The following is a 14151-nucleotide window of genomic DNA, read 5'->3' as shown; positions in this document are numbered from 1 at the left end:
AACAGTCTGGTCTTCTTAACTGCAGTTATAAATGCATCTGTATTTTATATTCTCTCTCTAAGTGTCATCAAAGTTTCCTACTTTCCATAATCTACCATATCTAATCAACAAATCCAAAAAGCATCAGTTCATTTTTCAGTAAAATATCCATAAAGGAGTTGCAGTTGCTAATAAATGTAGAAGTTGATCTTTCTCAAGTTAATTTTGCAATCTCTGCTAGATCCGTCATCTTAATCTTCTTCCATTGTGAATCCAGAAACTTTCCATAGTCATCTCACAGCAATGATCACATATAAAAACAATCTCCGCAGCATTTTTCTACTTGACTGTCTATTAATCCCACTCACCTCCCAGCACAAAAAAATGTTCAGGTTTCAGCTGAATCTTAGTCTTTAAAATTCTTTGTATCACTGTATGCATTTAGCTATGCACTTTGGGGTGAACATCCTTCGAATGGTGTGGGAGTATGGATGGATTTCCAGAAAACATTGCAGACTACAGGGACCATTTGTGCTTCAGTTTGAGATGCAGACAGCGCAGACTCATCCACAACAGCCTGCGTCTGTCTTCAACAGTGAAGGGACACAGAGCAGAAAACATCCTGCAGCCAAGATACATACATTTGCACTACTCTGGTGAACCTGAAGACACAGGTAAACCTCCAAATGGCCCCAAGGACTCTCTAAAAGAATGCAAATTATTATTATTATTATTATTATTATTATTATTATTATTATTATTATTATTATTATTATTATTATTATTATTATTATTATTATTATTATTATTATTATTAATTTTATTTGTATACCACCCTTCTCCCGAAGGACTCAGGGCGGTGAACAGGGCAGTACATGTTAAAAGACAAAATACAAAAATTAAAAGAGATTAAACAAAATGCCCACAACTCTTATAATAAGTTAAAACACATTAAAAATAAGTTAAAACACATTAATAAAACCCAACCCCATCCCATCAGGCCAGGCCAGCTTGTTCAAAGAGGTAAGTCTTTAGATCGCGCCGGAAGGAGCGGAGGTCGGGCGCCATCCGGAGCTCAACCGGAAGATGGTTCCATAAATTCGGCACGCCCACAGAGAACGCCCTCCCCCTAGGGGCCACCAGTCGACATTCTTTGACCGGTGGCACCCTGAGGAGGCCCTCTCTGTGGGAGCACACTGGGCGGAGGGAAGTTGATGCCGGCCGCAGGTGCTCCCTAAGGTATTCCGGACCCATGCCATGTAGGGCTTTGTAGGTCATTACCAACACCTTGAATCTCACCCGGAAGACAACTGGAAGCCAATGCAGCTCGCAGAGCAGAGGTGTAACATGGGAGTATCGGAAAACTCCCAACACAACTCTCGCGGCTGCATTCTGTACCAGTTGGAGCCTCCGAGTGGTCTTCAAGGGCAGCCCCATGTAGAGAGCATTGCAGTAGTCCAAACGAGAGGTCACGAGCAAGTGAGTGACCGTACATAAGGCATCCCGGTCTAGATAGGACCGCAACTGGTGCACCAGGTGGACCTGGGCGAAGGCCCCCCTAGTCACAGCTACTATATGGTCTTCTAAAGAAAGCTGTGAATCTAGGAGGACTCCCAAGTTGCGAGCCCTATCTACGGTGGGTAATAACTCACCACCCCCCTAGAAAGAGATGGGATATCATGAATATCCCGAGATGCCGGTACGCACAGCCACTCAGTCTTGTCAGGGTTGAGTCGAAGCCTGTTCCTCCCCATCCAGACCCAAACTGCCTCCAGGCAATGAGATATCACGTTGAGGGCATCACTGGGGTGGTTTGGGGTCGAAATGAAAAGCTGGGTATCATCAGCATACTGATGATACCCAACTCCAAAACCACGAATGATCTCACCCAGCGGTTTCATGTAGATGTTGAACAGGAGAGGCAAGAGGACCGACCCCTGAGGGACTCCCCAAGTGAGAGGCCTCGAGGTCGACCTCTGCCCCCCTGCCAACACCGACTGCAAACGTCCCAGGAGATAGGAGGAGAACCACTGAAAAACTGTGCCTCCCACTCCCAATCCCCTGAGACGCCGCAGCAAGATACCATGGTCGATGGTATCGAAAGCCGCTGAGAGGTCTAATAGGACTAGGACAGAGGAATATCCCCTGTCCCGAGCCCTCCAGAGATCATTCACCAGCGCGACCAATGCCGTCTCCGTGCTGTACCCGGGCCTGAAGCCCCATTGGTACGGGTCTAGATAATCCGCTTCATCCAGAACCAGAGGGAGCTGATGCGCCACCACGCTCTCGACAACCTTCGCAAGAAAGCGAAGGTTGGAGACCGGACAAAAGTTATTTAACACAGCTGGGTCCAAGGCAGGCTTCTTGAGGAGAGGTCTCACCACCGCCTCCTTCAAGGTAGCAGGGAAACTACCCTCACTCAAAGAGGCAGATATAACCGCCTGGAACCAGCCTCGTGTCCCCTCCCGGGCTGCATAAACCAGCCAGGAAGGGCACGGGTCCAATAAACATGTGGTGGAGCTCAGCCTCCCCATAATCCTGTCCACTTCCTCCGGAGTTACAGGATCAAACTCCTCCCAGATAACATTGACAAGATCACCCGTGTCCTGATCGTCGGACTCTGCCCAGTCGGAGTCCAAACCGGTCCGAATCCAAGCGATTTTGTCCAATAGATGTTGACTAAACTCCTCGGCACGCCCCTGCAAGGGTTCCTCACTCACCTCCTGATTAAGGAGGGAGCGGGTCACCCTAAACAGGGCGGCCGGGTGATTATCTGCGGACGCGATAAGGGTAGCGAAGTAATTAGACCTCGCCACCCTTATTGCCGCGAGATAAGACCTAATATGGGTTCTTAGTCGCAATCGGTCGGATTCAGATCGGCTGGATCTCCAACTGCTCTCTAGGCCCCGTCTCCGGCGCTTCATCTCCCGGAACTCCGCGGGGAACCATGGAGCCCACTGGGATCTGCGCCGGGTCAGGGGCCGCAAGGGTACAACTCGGTCAAGTGCCTCCGTGGCCGTCCTTTCCCAGGCTTCCACTAAGGCATCTGCCGAGCTGTGAGCAGAGGAGGCAGGTGGGGACCCCAGCGCTGCCTGGAACCTCTCAGGGTCCATTAAGCACCTGGGGCGGAACCATCTAATTGGTTCAACACACCCACGGCGAGGAGCAGCAAAGCGGAAGACCAGCCACAGGAGATGATGATCGGTCCATGACAGGGGCATAGCAATGTCCAGCTGTCTGCAAGGAATATAAATCCTTCCATTCCCCACAATCCAGTCTGAGCTGAATAAGCTTCTTGGAGGAGAAGGAAAACATCTTCAAAGAAAAACAAGAAAGTCCAGTTTCCTCCTACACTCTTTCATTCATTCATCCTCCATATCAAATTTCAGCAAGAATTTATACATTTGGCCAATTATATGTTTGTGATTTGCACAGAATTCATCTTCAAATTCAATTTTTTGTTACTCAGTTCCAAAGGTCCTGTTATCTACTTTATCTATCTTTCTTTTAAATGCATATAAAAGCCATTGAAAACTAAACCTGAGAAGGAGGATATGGTTGAAGTTACAATGATGGAAACAAGTCACACTACAAGTGTGTGACTACATAAAAAGTAAGCAACCTGTGATTTTTGACACATTTAACATCCTTAGGAAATATAGCCATAATGCTGGATATTATTGGAATATAGCTCAGAAGCTTTAAAAATATCTTGGCATGGATGACAAATCACTAGGTTGACATCAAAGAGAGTTTTTAACTGTTACTATAAAAAATGATAAGATAAGATTCATTCTACCATTCCTTTCATGTAGTTATTGTATTGTCCAGTGAAGTTTTTGAGGATCATTATATAAATCAAGAATCATCCACAAGAGTTATTAGTACCACAATACCTTTATCCACTTTGGGTGTTATCCACAGGAGCCAGAAATTAAATTAACTCTTAAAGAGATGAAACTTGATAATATCACCATCATGAGATTTAGGATAAGAATATCATATTCTGGGATTTCAGGCTGTATTATTTGCATATATGTAAATTACATCAAAGACTATCTGCAGATTGGAAACCATTGGATAGCAGATCTACTTTTTTAAAAAAACAAATAGTTCAGGTTGTTAATATATTTCTTTTAAAATTTGTAATTGAAGATAAAAAAATTTAGAGAATGAAAACAAGACTTTTTTTAAAAAAAGGAAAGTAAAAGTAAATAAAGAAATAAAAACAGACAGAAAAGAAAGAGAAAGGAAGAAAATATAAAGGAGTAGCTTATGATTTTATTTATAGCAGTTATAAATACTTTTATATTTTATTCTCTTTCTCTCTAACATTACATCATAGCTCCCTTCTTTCAAAATTATACCTTTTCTAATCATCAAATTCATAAATCTCAAATTCATTTTTTTTGTTTTCAGCAAAAAAAATCTATAAAGGATTTCTAGTCACTAACAAATGCACTTAGTGTCTTTTCCTTAATTAAACAAGTCAATTTTGTCATCTCTTCAAATACTGTTGTCTCTATAGACTATTCCTCTGTTGTGTTTCACATCTTTCAATCTTCATGCATATAATAATCTAAGTTGTTAATCTATTTCAAAGGAGATGAAGTCATTATTACAAAAGGTGTGTTTGCCTGACACTGAAGCAATTTTCCATTCACATTCTTCCACCTTCAGCATTTAGAGTTGAGACTTTAGATTTTAATTTCTACCCCTGCTCACCTAAAGAAGTTTCAGGTAAGTAACCTATTTAGCTAGGATTTTTTTTTAAATGATGTCATGTGGAATAATTTGGTGATATCATAGTATAGGTTTTGTGTAATCCACTTAATTACTGTTAACACTGCTAAGAGATAATCACTACAGAATACTTGGCATCTTTAAAATGCTACATATATTATGATAGGTGTAATCCACAATAATTTAGACACACTTCTGTTGTTTAAAGCAAGAGTTGCACACCTGACTACTTCTGGAGTGATGCATTTAATTATAAAATCAGTGTCTTATTTCCTGTGGCTTCTTCACTCATAGTTAAAATAGTAAATGATAGAGATGTTCCACTTACTGAAATGCTGAAGAAAAGACCTGAAGATCTAACATGAAGGTTCGCCCACTATGCTTTATCAACTACTGATTCATTTTCTGAAGGAAAACTGAGATGTTTCCTTCCAAATACTCATTCATTTAGTTCACTGATAGCAGATGGGACCTGCTTTCAATTACACAGACTTGGTTGCTGAAGACTGGGTATTCATCTCTCTAAATTATGTTCGCCTTAATTGAGTTTTGGCAATAGCCAGAAGAAAGAATAACTATTGTCATGAAGGACACACTGCAGGCAAAATGAGAAAGTCTATTGTAGAAGATTGGATGTTAAACCTTACCCTTGAGGTTTAGTGTCAGGAACCAATGGAGATGACTTTTGGAGATGGTGCTGCCATATCTCCCTCCATTACCCAATGGTATCTTCTGTCAGAAATTATGCCTTTATCACCTTGTGGATAGTCTTGTAATCAGCTGTATTGGGGCTGCCTCTGAAGTCTGCCTTAAATTACTATTGGTCCAAAATGCAGCAGCCTGCTTGAGAACAGGTTGGGACCACTTTAGCAAAATTCTACCCATTCTCAGGGAACTACATTGATTCCAGCACAATTTACAGTGCTGGTTATTATTCTTTCTTGTCTCATAAATTTCATCAGGACTGTCTTTTCCAAATGGAATGTTTCAGTCCCGGATATTTTGTCCAGGAAGTTCTGGTTCTGATTGTTTGGGGCAATGGGAATACCAGGGAAAACTTTTTCTATGGCTGCACAGGACAGTATAATTTTCAACCCCTGAAATTTGGACAACTTCTTGTTCCTTTTCTTTTAGGAAACTGGTGAAGACATTCCTTTTCTCTTGAGTTATTGGACTTCTAGAGGTTAGGTTGTAGTGATTAGTGATGCAGTATATTGAAGCTGGCAGATGTTATTATGTCTAAGCTGCTACTTTGGATTAGTAATTACATATGAACAATATACATATATATATTTATAGGGCTTAAGTTTTATTGTGTTTTGCATTTTCGTCTGAGAGAACTTAAAGACTTTGATCAGTATGGCACACAAATATTGAAAAATGAAATAAAGTAAAAATATTGATCTGTAAATTGTATGTCAGCTTTGGCAGGCTCCCTAAAATATCCACTGATCAGCACTCATTGCTTGTCAAAGATGTGCATACTAGTTGATTTCTGAAGACTGAGGCTGAACCCCTCCAAGACCGAGTGGTTGTGGATACTGACATCTCGTATTGTCCAACATGTTCCATCTCTTTTGATGGGGGGGAGGTACTGCCCCCCTCAGAAAGGGCCCGCAACTTGGGTGTCCTCCTGGATTCACAGCTTAACTTGGAAGACCATCTAACTGCTGTGACTAGGGGGGCCTTTGCACAGGTTTGCCTGGTGCGCCAGTTGCGCCCCTTTTTGGACCGAGATGCCCTATGCATGGTCACCCACGCCCTTGTCACTTCTCGCCTGGATTACTGTAATGCTCTCTACATGGGGCTGCCCTTAAAGTGCACCCGGAGGCTTCAGCTGGTGCAAAATGCAGCTGCACAGGTGCTTATGGGAGAATCTCGATACTCCCATGTTACACCACTCCTGCGCGAGCTGCATTGGCTTCCAGTTGCCCTCCGGGTGCAATTCAAGGTGCTGGTAATTACCTTTAAAGCCCTACATGGCTTAGGCCCGGGGTACTTGCGAGACCACCTGCTGCCATTGTCAACCTCCCTTCGCACAGTTTGCTCCCACAGAGTCGGCCTCCTCAGGGTTCCGTCGGCTAGGCAATGCCGGCTGGTGACCCCCAGGGGGAGAGCCTTCTCTGTGGGCACGCCGACCCTCTGGAATGAACTGCCTCCGGAGCTGCAGATGGCCCCTGACCTTCGGTCCTTCTGCCGTGACCTGAAGACATGGATGTTCCAACAAGCGGGCCTGGACTGACTATGGTTTAAAATTTGGTTTGTATTGGGTTAAATCAGGGGTCTTCAAACTTGGCCCTTTTATGACTTGTGGACTTCAACTCCCAGAAGCTTTGCTGGCTGAGGAATTCTGGGAGTTGAAGTCCACAAGTCATAAAAGGGCCAAGTTTGAAGACCCCTGGGTTAAATTGTCATTTATTTATTACATCCATTGTTTAATTCTTTTTTAAATTTTGTACTTTATGTTTTTTAATTATTTATTGTTGTGAGCTGCCCTGAGTCCTTGGGGAGAAGGGCGGCATATAAATTTAATAAATCTAATCTAATCTAAAGATGATGGTGCTTCCTCAATTTAATGAAAAACCTCAGAAAGATTGAAAAGACACTGCAGGATTAAATTTACTAAAGGACATGCTGATGTTATCACTGCTATCAATGTGCTATATCAGATTTCCATAGACTTCACAGATTTAATTGCATGTTCAGGCAAAACAAATATACTTTTGCAGAACACCTGGTCTGGCTTGACAGAACCTAAATATGAATCATGCTGTATCAAGAAAAACATTTTATGCTGTAATATGAATTATATAACTTGAATCATGCTAGTATCTACTGAGAAACATCAAGGAGTATCACAAGAATATAGGGAAATAACAGTGACATGACAGTGACATGACAGTATATTTAAAATTAAGGAACTGGATCCCTCTGAGCACATGTTCAGCCTATGGTATTTTAACTATTGGACATTTGCTTGCAGGCATTTGAATCCCCTGCTTCTTTCCCTTTAAGCTTTACATTTCAATAGCCTAATTTTTTTTTAAAAAAACCTCTTATTATTTGCTTATGGTTATTAAACAACTGAGAATCTTAACACCTTACAAATCTACCTTCTGTTTTCAATGAAAATATGTGTTCTGTGTGCATCTGAGTATTCCTGAGACTAGGAATCTGAACTAAGAAATGATTAGTAAAGCAGGTTTTCTAATAAAGGAAAGGTTTTCTTTTTTCAAACTGAAAATGCATTACAGGGATTGGCAAATCCTAGCACCAGCTAGCTGCAACCTCTTTGTTCTTTATAACTCATCAAAAAATAACCCCACCCTATCTATTCTGGCACACAGCTGCTTAATCCCAGTAGCAAATCTTTTGCAAAACTGTAGAGGTAATTATAGTGCAGGCTTAAGATAATAGTACACAGTGCACAGTGTTTGCTTAGCTAAGGTTCAGTTTAGATTGGAAATTCATCTGTATTTTTCCTTTTTGAGTCAAAATAAATACTTGTTTCTCCTGTTCACATGTGCAGTGGTAAAAGTATTACGGTTGGTTGCGCAGCCAGATATTTAGACAGGATTTGGCATTTTTATCAACCTATTGAGTCTTCCCCAAGGTCATGGATAGATGGCTGTTGTTGTTTGGTGATGTTAAAGGTATTGTTGAAGTATGTAAGCTGTTCCGATTTTGGAATTGACTGATGGGGATTTTGTCAATGCAGATGCAGATGTTTTGGGATTGAACTAATCATTATCATTACTGGTACTATTTTTGCTTTCTTTTGCCAGAGTCATCCTACTTCTAGTTGCAGGTCTTTGTGATTTTTCTCTAATTCTTTTCTATTCTGCTGTATTCAGGTACTGTAACATTCACTAGCCACACTTATTTGGCTTCCTTATAAACAGTTTTAAGTCTGGGGTGTTATATGGCAGGTGCCTGTCTGTTTGAATTCTAAAGTCCAGAGCACTTTAGCTTCTTCATTTTCCATTACATTATCTATTTTATGGTCCTACCAGTTCTTTCTTGCAGGCAAATTCTTGCAGCTCTTCCACTGTTGCTATTTTGTCATGCTGTTATCTGTAATTAGTCTATGTCAGGTATGTCAAACTGCCAGCCTGCAGGCCGGATACATCATACTGAAACCGCACCCACCCCATTGCTGGCAATGGTGGAAAAGTCACAATACGTCACGCGATGTCACGTGACATCGCGAGTTTGACATACCTGGTCTATGTGATCTTTCTGCATTAGCTGGTCCACTGTTTTTTCACCTTCTTTTCAGAGGTGATATTTGCTTTCTGTTGCTGTCTTCTTAATTCTGGCTTTGTGTATTTATTCTTAAGGCTTGGTCTTGTGCATCCAAAATTAGTCCCTCTCTTTTTCTTCAATTTTCCTGCTCTTAGCCATTGCCAGGTCTTGTTATCTGTGAGAGAAATGATTTCTAAAAATACCTGGAACATGTCAAAAAGCCCTTAATACCACTGTGTTGTACCCGAAATGTCAAATTTTCCAAAAGCGAATCCAGAAAAATGTTTCACTCATGAGCAAAGTGCCTTGTTGAATAATTTGCACAAGTCTATTGCAGTGCTTTTCAAACATGATAAATTTAAGATGTGTAGATTTCAGCTCCAGTCAGCATGGGAGCTAAAATTCACACATCTTTTAAGTTGCCAAGCTTAAAATCTAGTATTTTTGCAATGAAGACATCAGCCTACAAGCTAAATTTCTAAAAAAAAACATTTTAAATAACAATTATGTTACAACCAGTGTACAATAGAAGTCTCAAAGATTGTTTTTAAGAACAAGATATTTTTCCAGAGATAAGTATTATTATTGCTTTTCAAATAACATCTATTGTCCCCGGAAAGTACATATTTATGACACGTAACATAACAGTAGCATGTTAGCTCTGAAAACACAATTAAAGAAATAAAACATAATTTCCTATTGATATCTTTATGTCTGGTAGTAGGCAAATCAGCTCTTAGTTTATGTATTTTTTAAAACAAAACTCTTTTTGTTTTGAACGGAGAGCTCTGAATAATATAGTATAAGCCATTAATAGGCCATTTTGCATTTCTGTAATAATACAGAAAATTGTAGGAGAAATATATTATAGTTCGGACAAGGCTAAGAAAAGTGATTTGTGTTAGAGTATGTGTGTGTGTGTGTGTGTGTGTGTGTGTGTGTAGCATTGCATGAAACTAAAGCCACTATGAAATCATAGTAATAAATGCAGCCTTGGAAATCATATTTTTGCCACTGTCATTTGAAATATTTATTGTATAAATAAATATTTAAATAAATAAATAGAAATAAAAACAGAAATAAATATTTCTGTTTTTATAGTTTATATTTTATTTTATTTATTTGTTGGTTTATTAATGTTTTACACTTAAGTGACCCTGGCCTTAAAAACTATATAAACACATGACTAAAAGGACAGACAAACAGAATTAAGAACAAGTTTAAAATTTCCAGGTTAAAAGTGGGGGGGAAAAAATTAAAAATTCAGGAGACTCAAAAGAGTTAACCAGGTGGTTAAACACCAGCCATTCCCAGGGTTCCATCACAAACTTAGACCCTCATGCTAATGGACAGTCCCAGGACTTAACATTTTTCCAGAAAACCAGAAAGGGGAGGGGGTTGCCTCACCTTTGCAGGTAAGATGTTCCAAAGGGCAGGGGAAACAGCAAAGAAGGCCCTTTTTCTAGATCCTGAAATTCTTCGACTAATGGTATTCACAGCATCTCTTGCCTGCTTGAGTGGGTCAGTATAACTGGGGGATGAGAAGGTTCCTCCAGTATCCTAGTACCGTGCCCATTTTAACTTTATTAGCTGCTCAAATCATCAGCATGAGATGGGCAACCATGTAAATTGAATGCCTTCATGCCTGCCTGCCTGCCTGCCTGCCTGCCTGCCTGCCTGCCTGCCTGCCTGCCTGAATATTCTATTTAGCCCTATGCAAAAAAAAAACTTCCCAGCAAATGAATAAATCTGTGACACCAAGCAGCATTTTAGAAACAAAAAGAAAATTTTCCAACTTTAATTTCATAGAGCAGTAGCTCTAAAGACATATAGTCTCATAGCAAGTTTTAGGAAAGCCTCATATGACAGAATTATAGGCAATTATAGGCAAACATATCTATCATATAGCACATTTGTACAACTGTAAAAGAAATGCAAGGTTTTATTTAATAGCTCACTCCTGTTATTTTCATAATCATTGCAGATATTTTCTTCTGCATTTAGGAGTGAACTGTCAGTAGGTTTGATCACAGATTTACTGCAACAAGATTTTCAATATCACAAATTTACTAAAAATAATAGCTTTCAGTTAGTAAGAGACAGATTACAGGGTAATCCACATTTAAATCTTTTATTTTGCCCAGAGCATCTAAGAATACAGACAATTTCCAGTTAGAAGTTTCCAACAATTTCTGGAACATTTGGAATGAAAATCAGAGCAAGCAGCAAGGGTGAGGATTCATTTTTTTCTTTGAGTAAAGCGTCTTTTGGACCGATAATCATGGTTTTTGCCTCTGGTTTTTGCTGTCCATACTACAGCAGGTGCTGTAGGGCATGAGGCCCTGTTGACCTCATCCTCTGACTCAAGTTCCTGAGTATCAGTTTCAAGAACAGAATTAAGTTGAGACTTCGGGGCTAAAAGTGGTTTTTGTATTCTGGCTTGCTGATCCTGTTGATTTGTTCTTTTCTGCCTTGTAAAACTGGCTGGTTTAGTTCGTGAATGCATTTGCTCCATTGGGAAAAATTCCTCCTGCTCGCGGTGTTTTCTCTCAGGTGACCTTGGTACAGCCTCTGAATTATGCATCATGAAGACAGACTCGGAGTCACTGCTACCATACCCTGAATTCAGAAAGAAATATTTATGATTGGAGAAGGAGAAGTTGAAGACAATGATATGGTGGCCATGTAGAATAGGATAGGATAGGATAGGATAGGATAGGATAGGATAGGATAGGATAGGATAGGATAGGATAGGATAGGATAGGATAGGATAATAATTTTGTCACTTTGAATGTACACTAATCAGCATACATTAACATGAAATTTTGTTGCATACAGTTCTCAAAGGGTCACCACCTGTAATATACACTACATAAATAGGACAAAAATAAATACAGAATTATGCATATACCCACATGTATTATATGACACAGAGAAACAACAGTCTAGATTGGATTATGTATACATGTATGCATGTGCATGGCGAAAAAAACGAATCTTGCGAGTTTACCAGATGGATGGCAAAGGGAACAAAGCTATTACAGAATTGGGTAGTCCTGCTAGAAATACTTCAAAACCTCCTCCCAAAGGGGAGCAACAGAAACAGACTGTAAAGTGGGTGTGTGGGGTCTCTAAAAATGCTTTAAGCTCTAAGCACATAGCGCTTATAAGCAGCATCCTAAATACTAGGAAATGAGCTTCCTATGATCTTCTTGGCTGTCCTTACCAACCTCTGTATGGACTTTCTATCTGAGGCACTGCTGCCTCCAAACCAGACAGCGATGCAGTTTGTTAAAATGTTTTCAATCGTGCCTCTGTAAAAAGTGGCCAGGACAGAAGGAGAAAGATGTGCTCTCCTCATCTGACACAGGAAATGCAGCCACTGGTTTCCACGCTTCACTAAGGATGTCATGTGGAGAAACCAATTCAGATTGTTAGTTATCTGCACCCCCAGATACTTAGTACTGTTGACCACCTCTACCGCTGCATCCTTGATACTGAGTGGAGTATGACTATGCTGGCTCTTTCTAAAATCTACAATGATCTCCTTTGTTTACCAACAGTTAGAACCAGGTTACTTTCATGTATTCTATTTGCAGAGAACAGTCATTGACTGTGAGCTCCTGTCATCTACTCCAGCTCCTGCTGACTCTGCAGTTTGAAAGCAGTGACTGTTAGTAGATAGATGAGTACCACTTTAGTGGACACATTAGTGGAGACATAAAAGGAGCCCACAAGTGATATCACCGGCTTCCTTTTAACCTGAAAGTGCCTTAGGTGCTTGTGACATGCATATGACAATGATCATTAGAGCCAACAATTGGATAATAAGCTAAACAAAAGGTCATTTAGTCGCAGTTTTGCTTATCATAGTGATATGCACTGTAATTAAATTATAATTATTATACCTTAGCTTTATACAAATAGACCATATAGATCTAGCTCTCTTTTCCCTTTGTTTTGTGGAGGCATCTCCTTTTCTTTGGTGCTACATAAACCAAATTTGACATTTCTACCTCCTTGTCCATAGTTTTTAAGATTCTTTTTAAGCACAAAGGAATCTTTATTAAAGAATGGACAAACATAGTGTAATGAAAAAACTAGGGTTCCTTATGGTTAGTTATAAAAATAGTAACATTTGGTCTAAACGAAAGTGGGTGGGGCTAAGGTTCTTTAACTACGAGTTCAAGATGAATGCTAGATAAAGCCATCAAATCATATTTTCAGTAAAATTCAGTCCATCTTTACTCTATGCATTTCCAGCATCAAGTCTAACATGACTCCTTATCTTAATATTCTTTACATTTTCACAGGCACTTGGGCCAAGAGGCTATGCAATCTCTTCTATGATATGATTTTTATACATTTATTCAGTTTGGGCATCATGGTCACTGCTTCTGAGTATTATTGTAATACTTGTGTGCCACTCAGAGTCACGGATAGAAGATAGGTGGTCATAGAAATTATTAAAATAAATAAATTCTCCTTTTTGCTAAATCCAATTGTCCAAAGCTTTGTTTATACTTAGTCCAATGATTCATGCTAGGCTTCACCTCTTTTATTTGTATTATTAATATTTTGGGGCTTTGAGCCAACTGCTGGACCATGCAAGATAAAACCTACAAAATGAGCAAGTCTGCAATTAATAAATAGTTTTCTTTGCCAATGAAAAACAGGATGAGTTTGGAGCACATGTAATTATCAGGTTCAAAGAAGTTTAGCTTTAGGGCTCTTTGAAAAGAAAAGATTGGTTGGAATAAATATTTCATTTTTATTATATGTTCAAAATAGCTTCTTTTAAAGAACTATACATATCATTTGGCACATTAAATGCTTCAGCGCAGTCATCTGTGGCTGGAACTGTTTTATCCAAAAGCAAATCTGACAGAAAATATTGCACATGTATGCATGCACACACGTGTGGGTGTGGGTGTGCACATACACATACACATATACGCATACACTTTCCTCCAAAAGTTGTGGGTACTCCAATGCTGGAAGTTTTAAGAAGAGCTTGGACAACCATTTGTCTGAAATGTTATAGGGTTTTGTGTTTGAGCAGGGGGTTGGACTAGAAGACCTCCAAGGTACCTTCCAAGTCTATTTTTCTACTATACTGCTCAAAAAAATAAAGGGAACACTTAAACAACACAATGTATTGTATTTAATAGTAAGGATGACTTA

At 39.8% G+C, this 14151-nt stretch overlaps 1 protein-coding gene across 1 annotated transcript in view; it reads right to left on the bottom strand.

Annotated features, from left to right (window-relative positions):
* Window positions 1-11178: 11178 nt before the first annotated feature.
* Window positions 11179-14151, bottom strand: part of SLC9A4 (solute carrier family 9 member A4) — a 31760-nt gene continuing 28787 nt past the window's right edge. The window contains exon 12 of the mRNA XM_081326474.1: window positions 11179-11586. Within this exon, the coding sequence (XP_081182600.1) occupies window positions 11207-11586 (380 nt within the window). The 3' untranslated portion in view covers window positions 11179-11206. The remainder of the gene's footprint in view (window positions 11587-14151) is intronic.

The sequence above is a fragment of the Vipera berus genome (assembly GCF_964194415.1).
Source record: "Vipera berus genome assembly, chromosome: 4".
Lineage (NCBI taxonomy): Eukaryota > Metazoa > Chordata > Lepidosauria > Squamata > Viperidae > Vipera > Vipera berus.
This window is presented reverse-complemented; position numbering and strand designations above follow the sequence as displayed.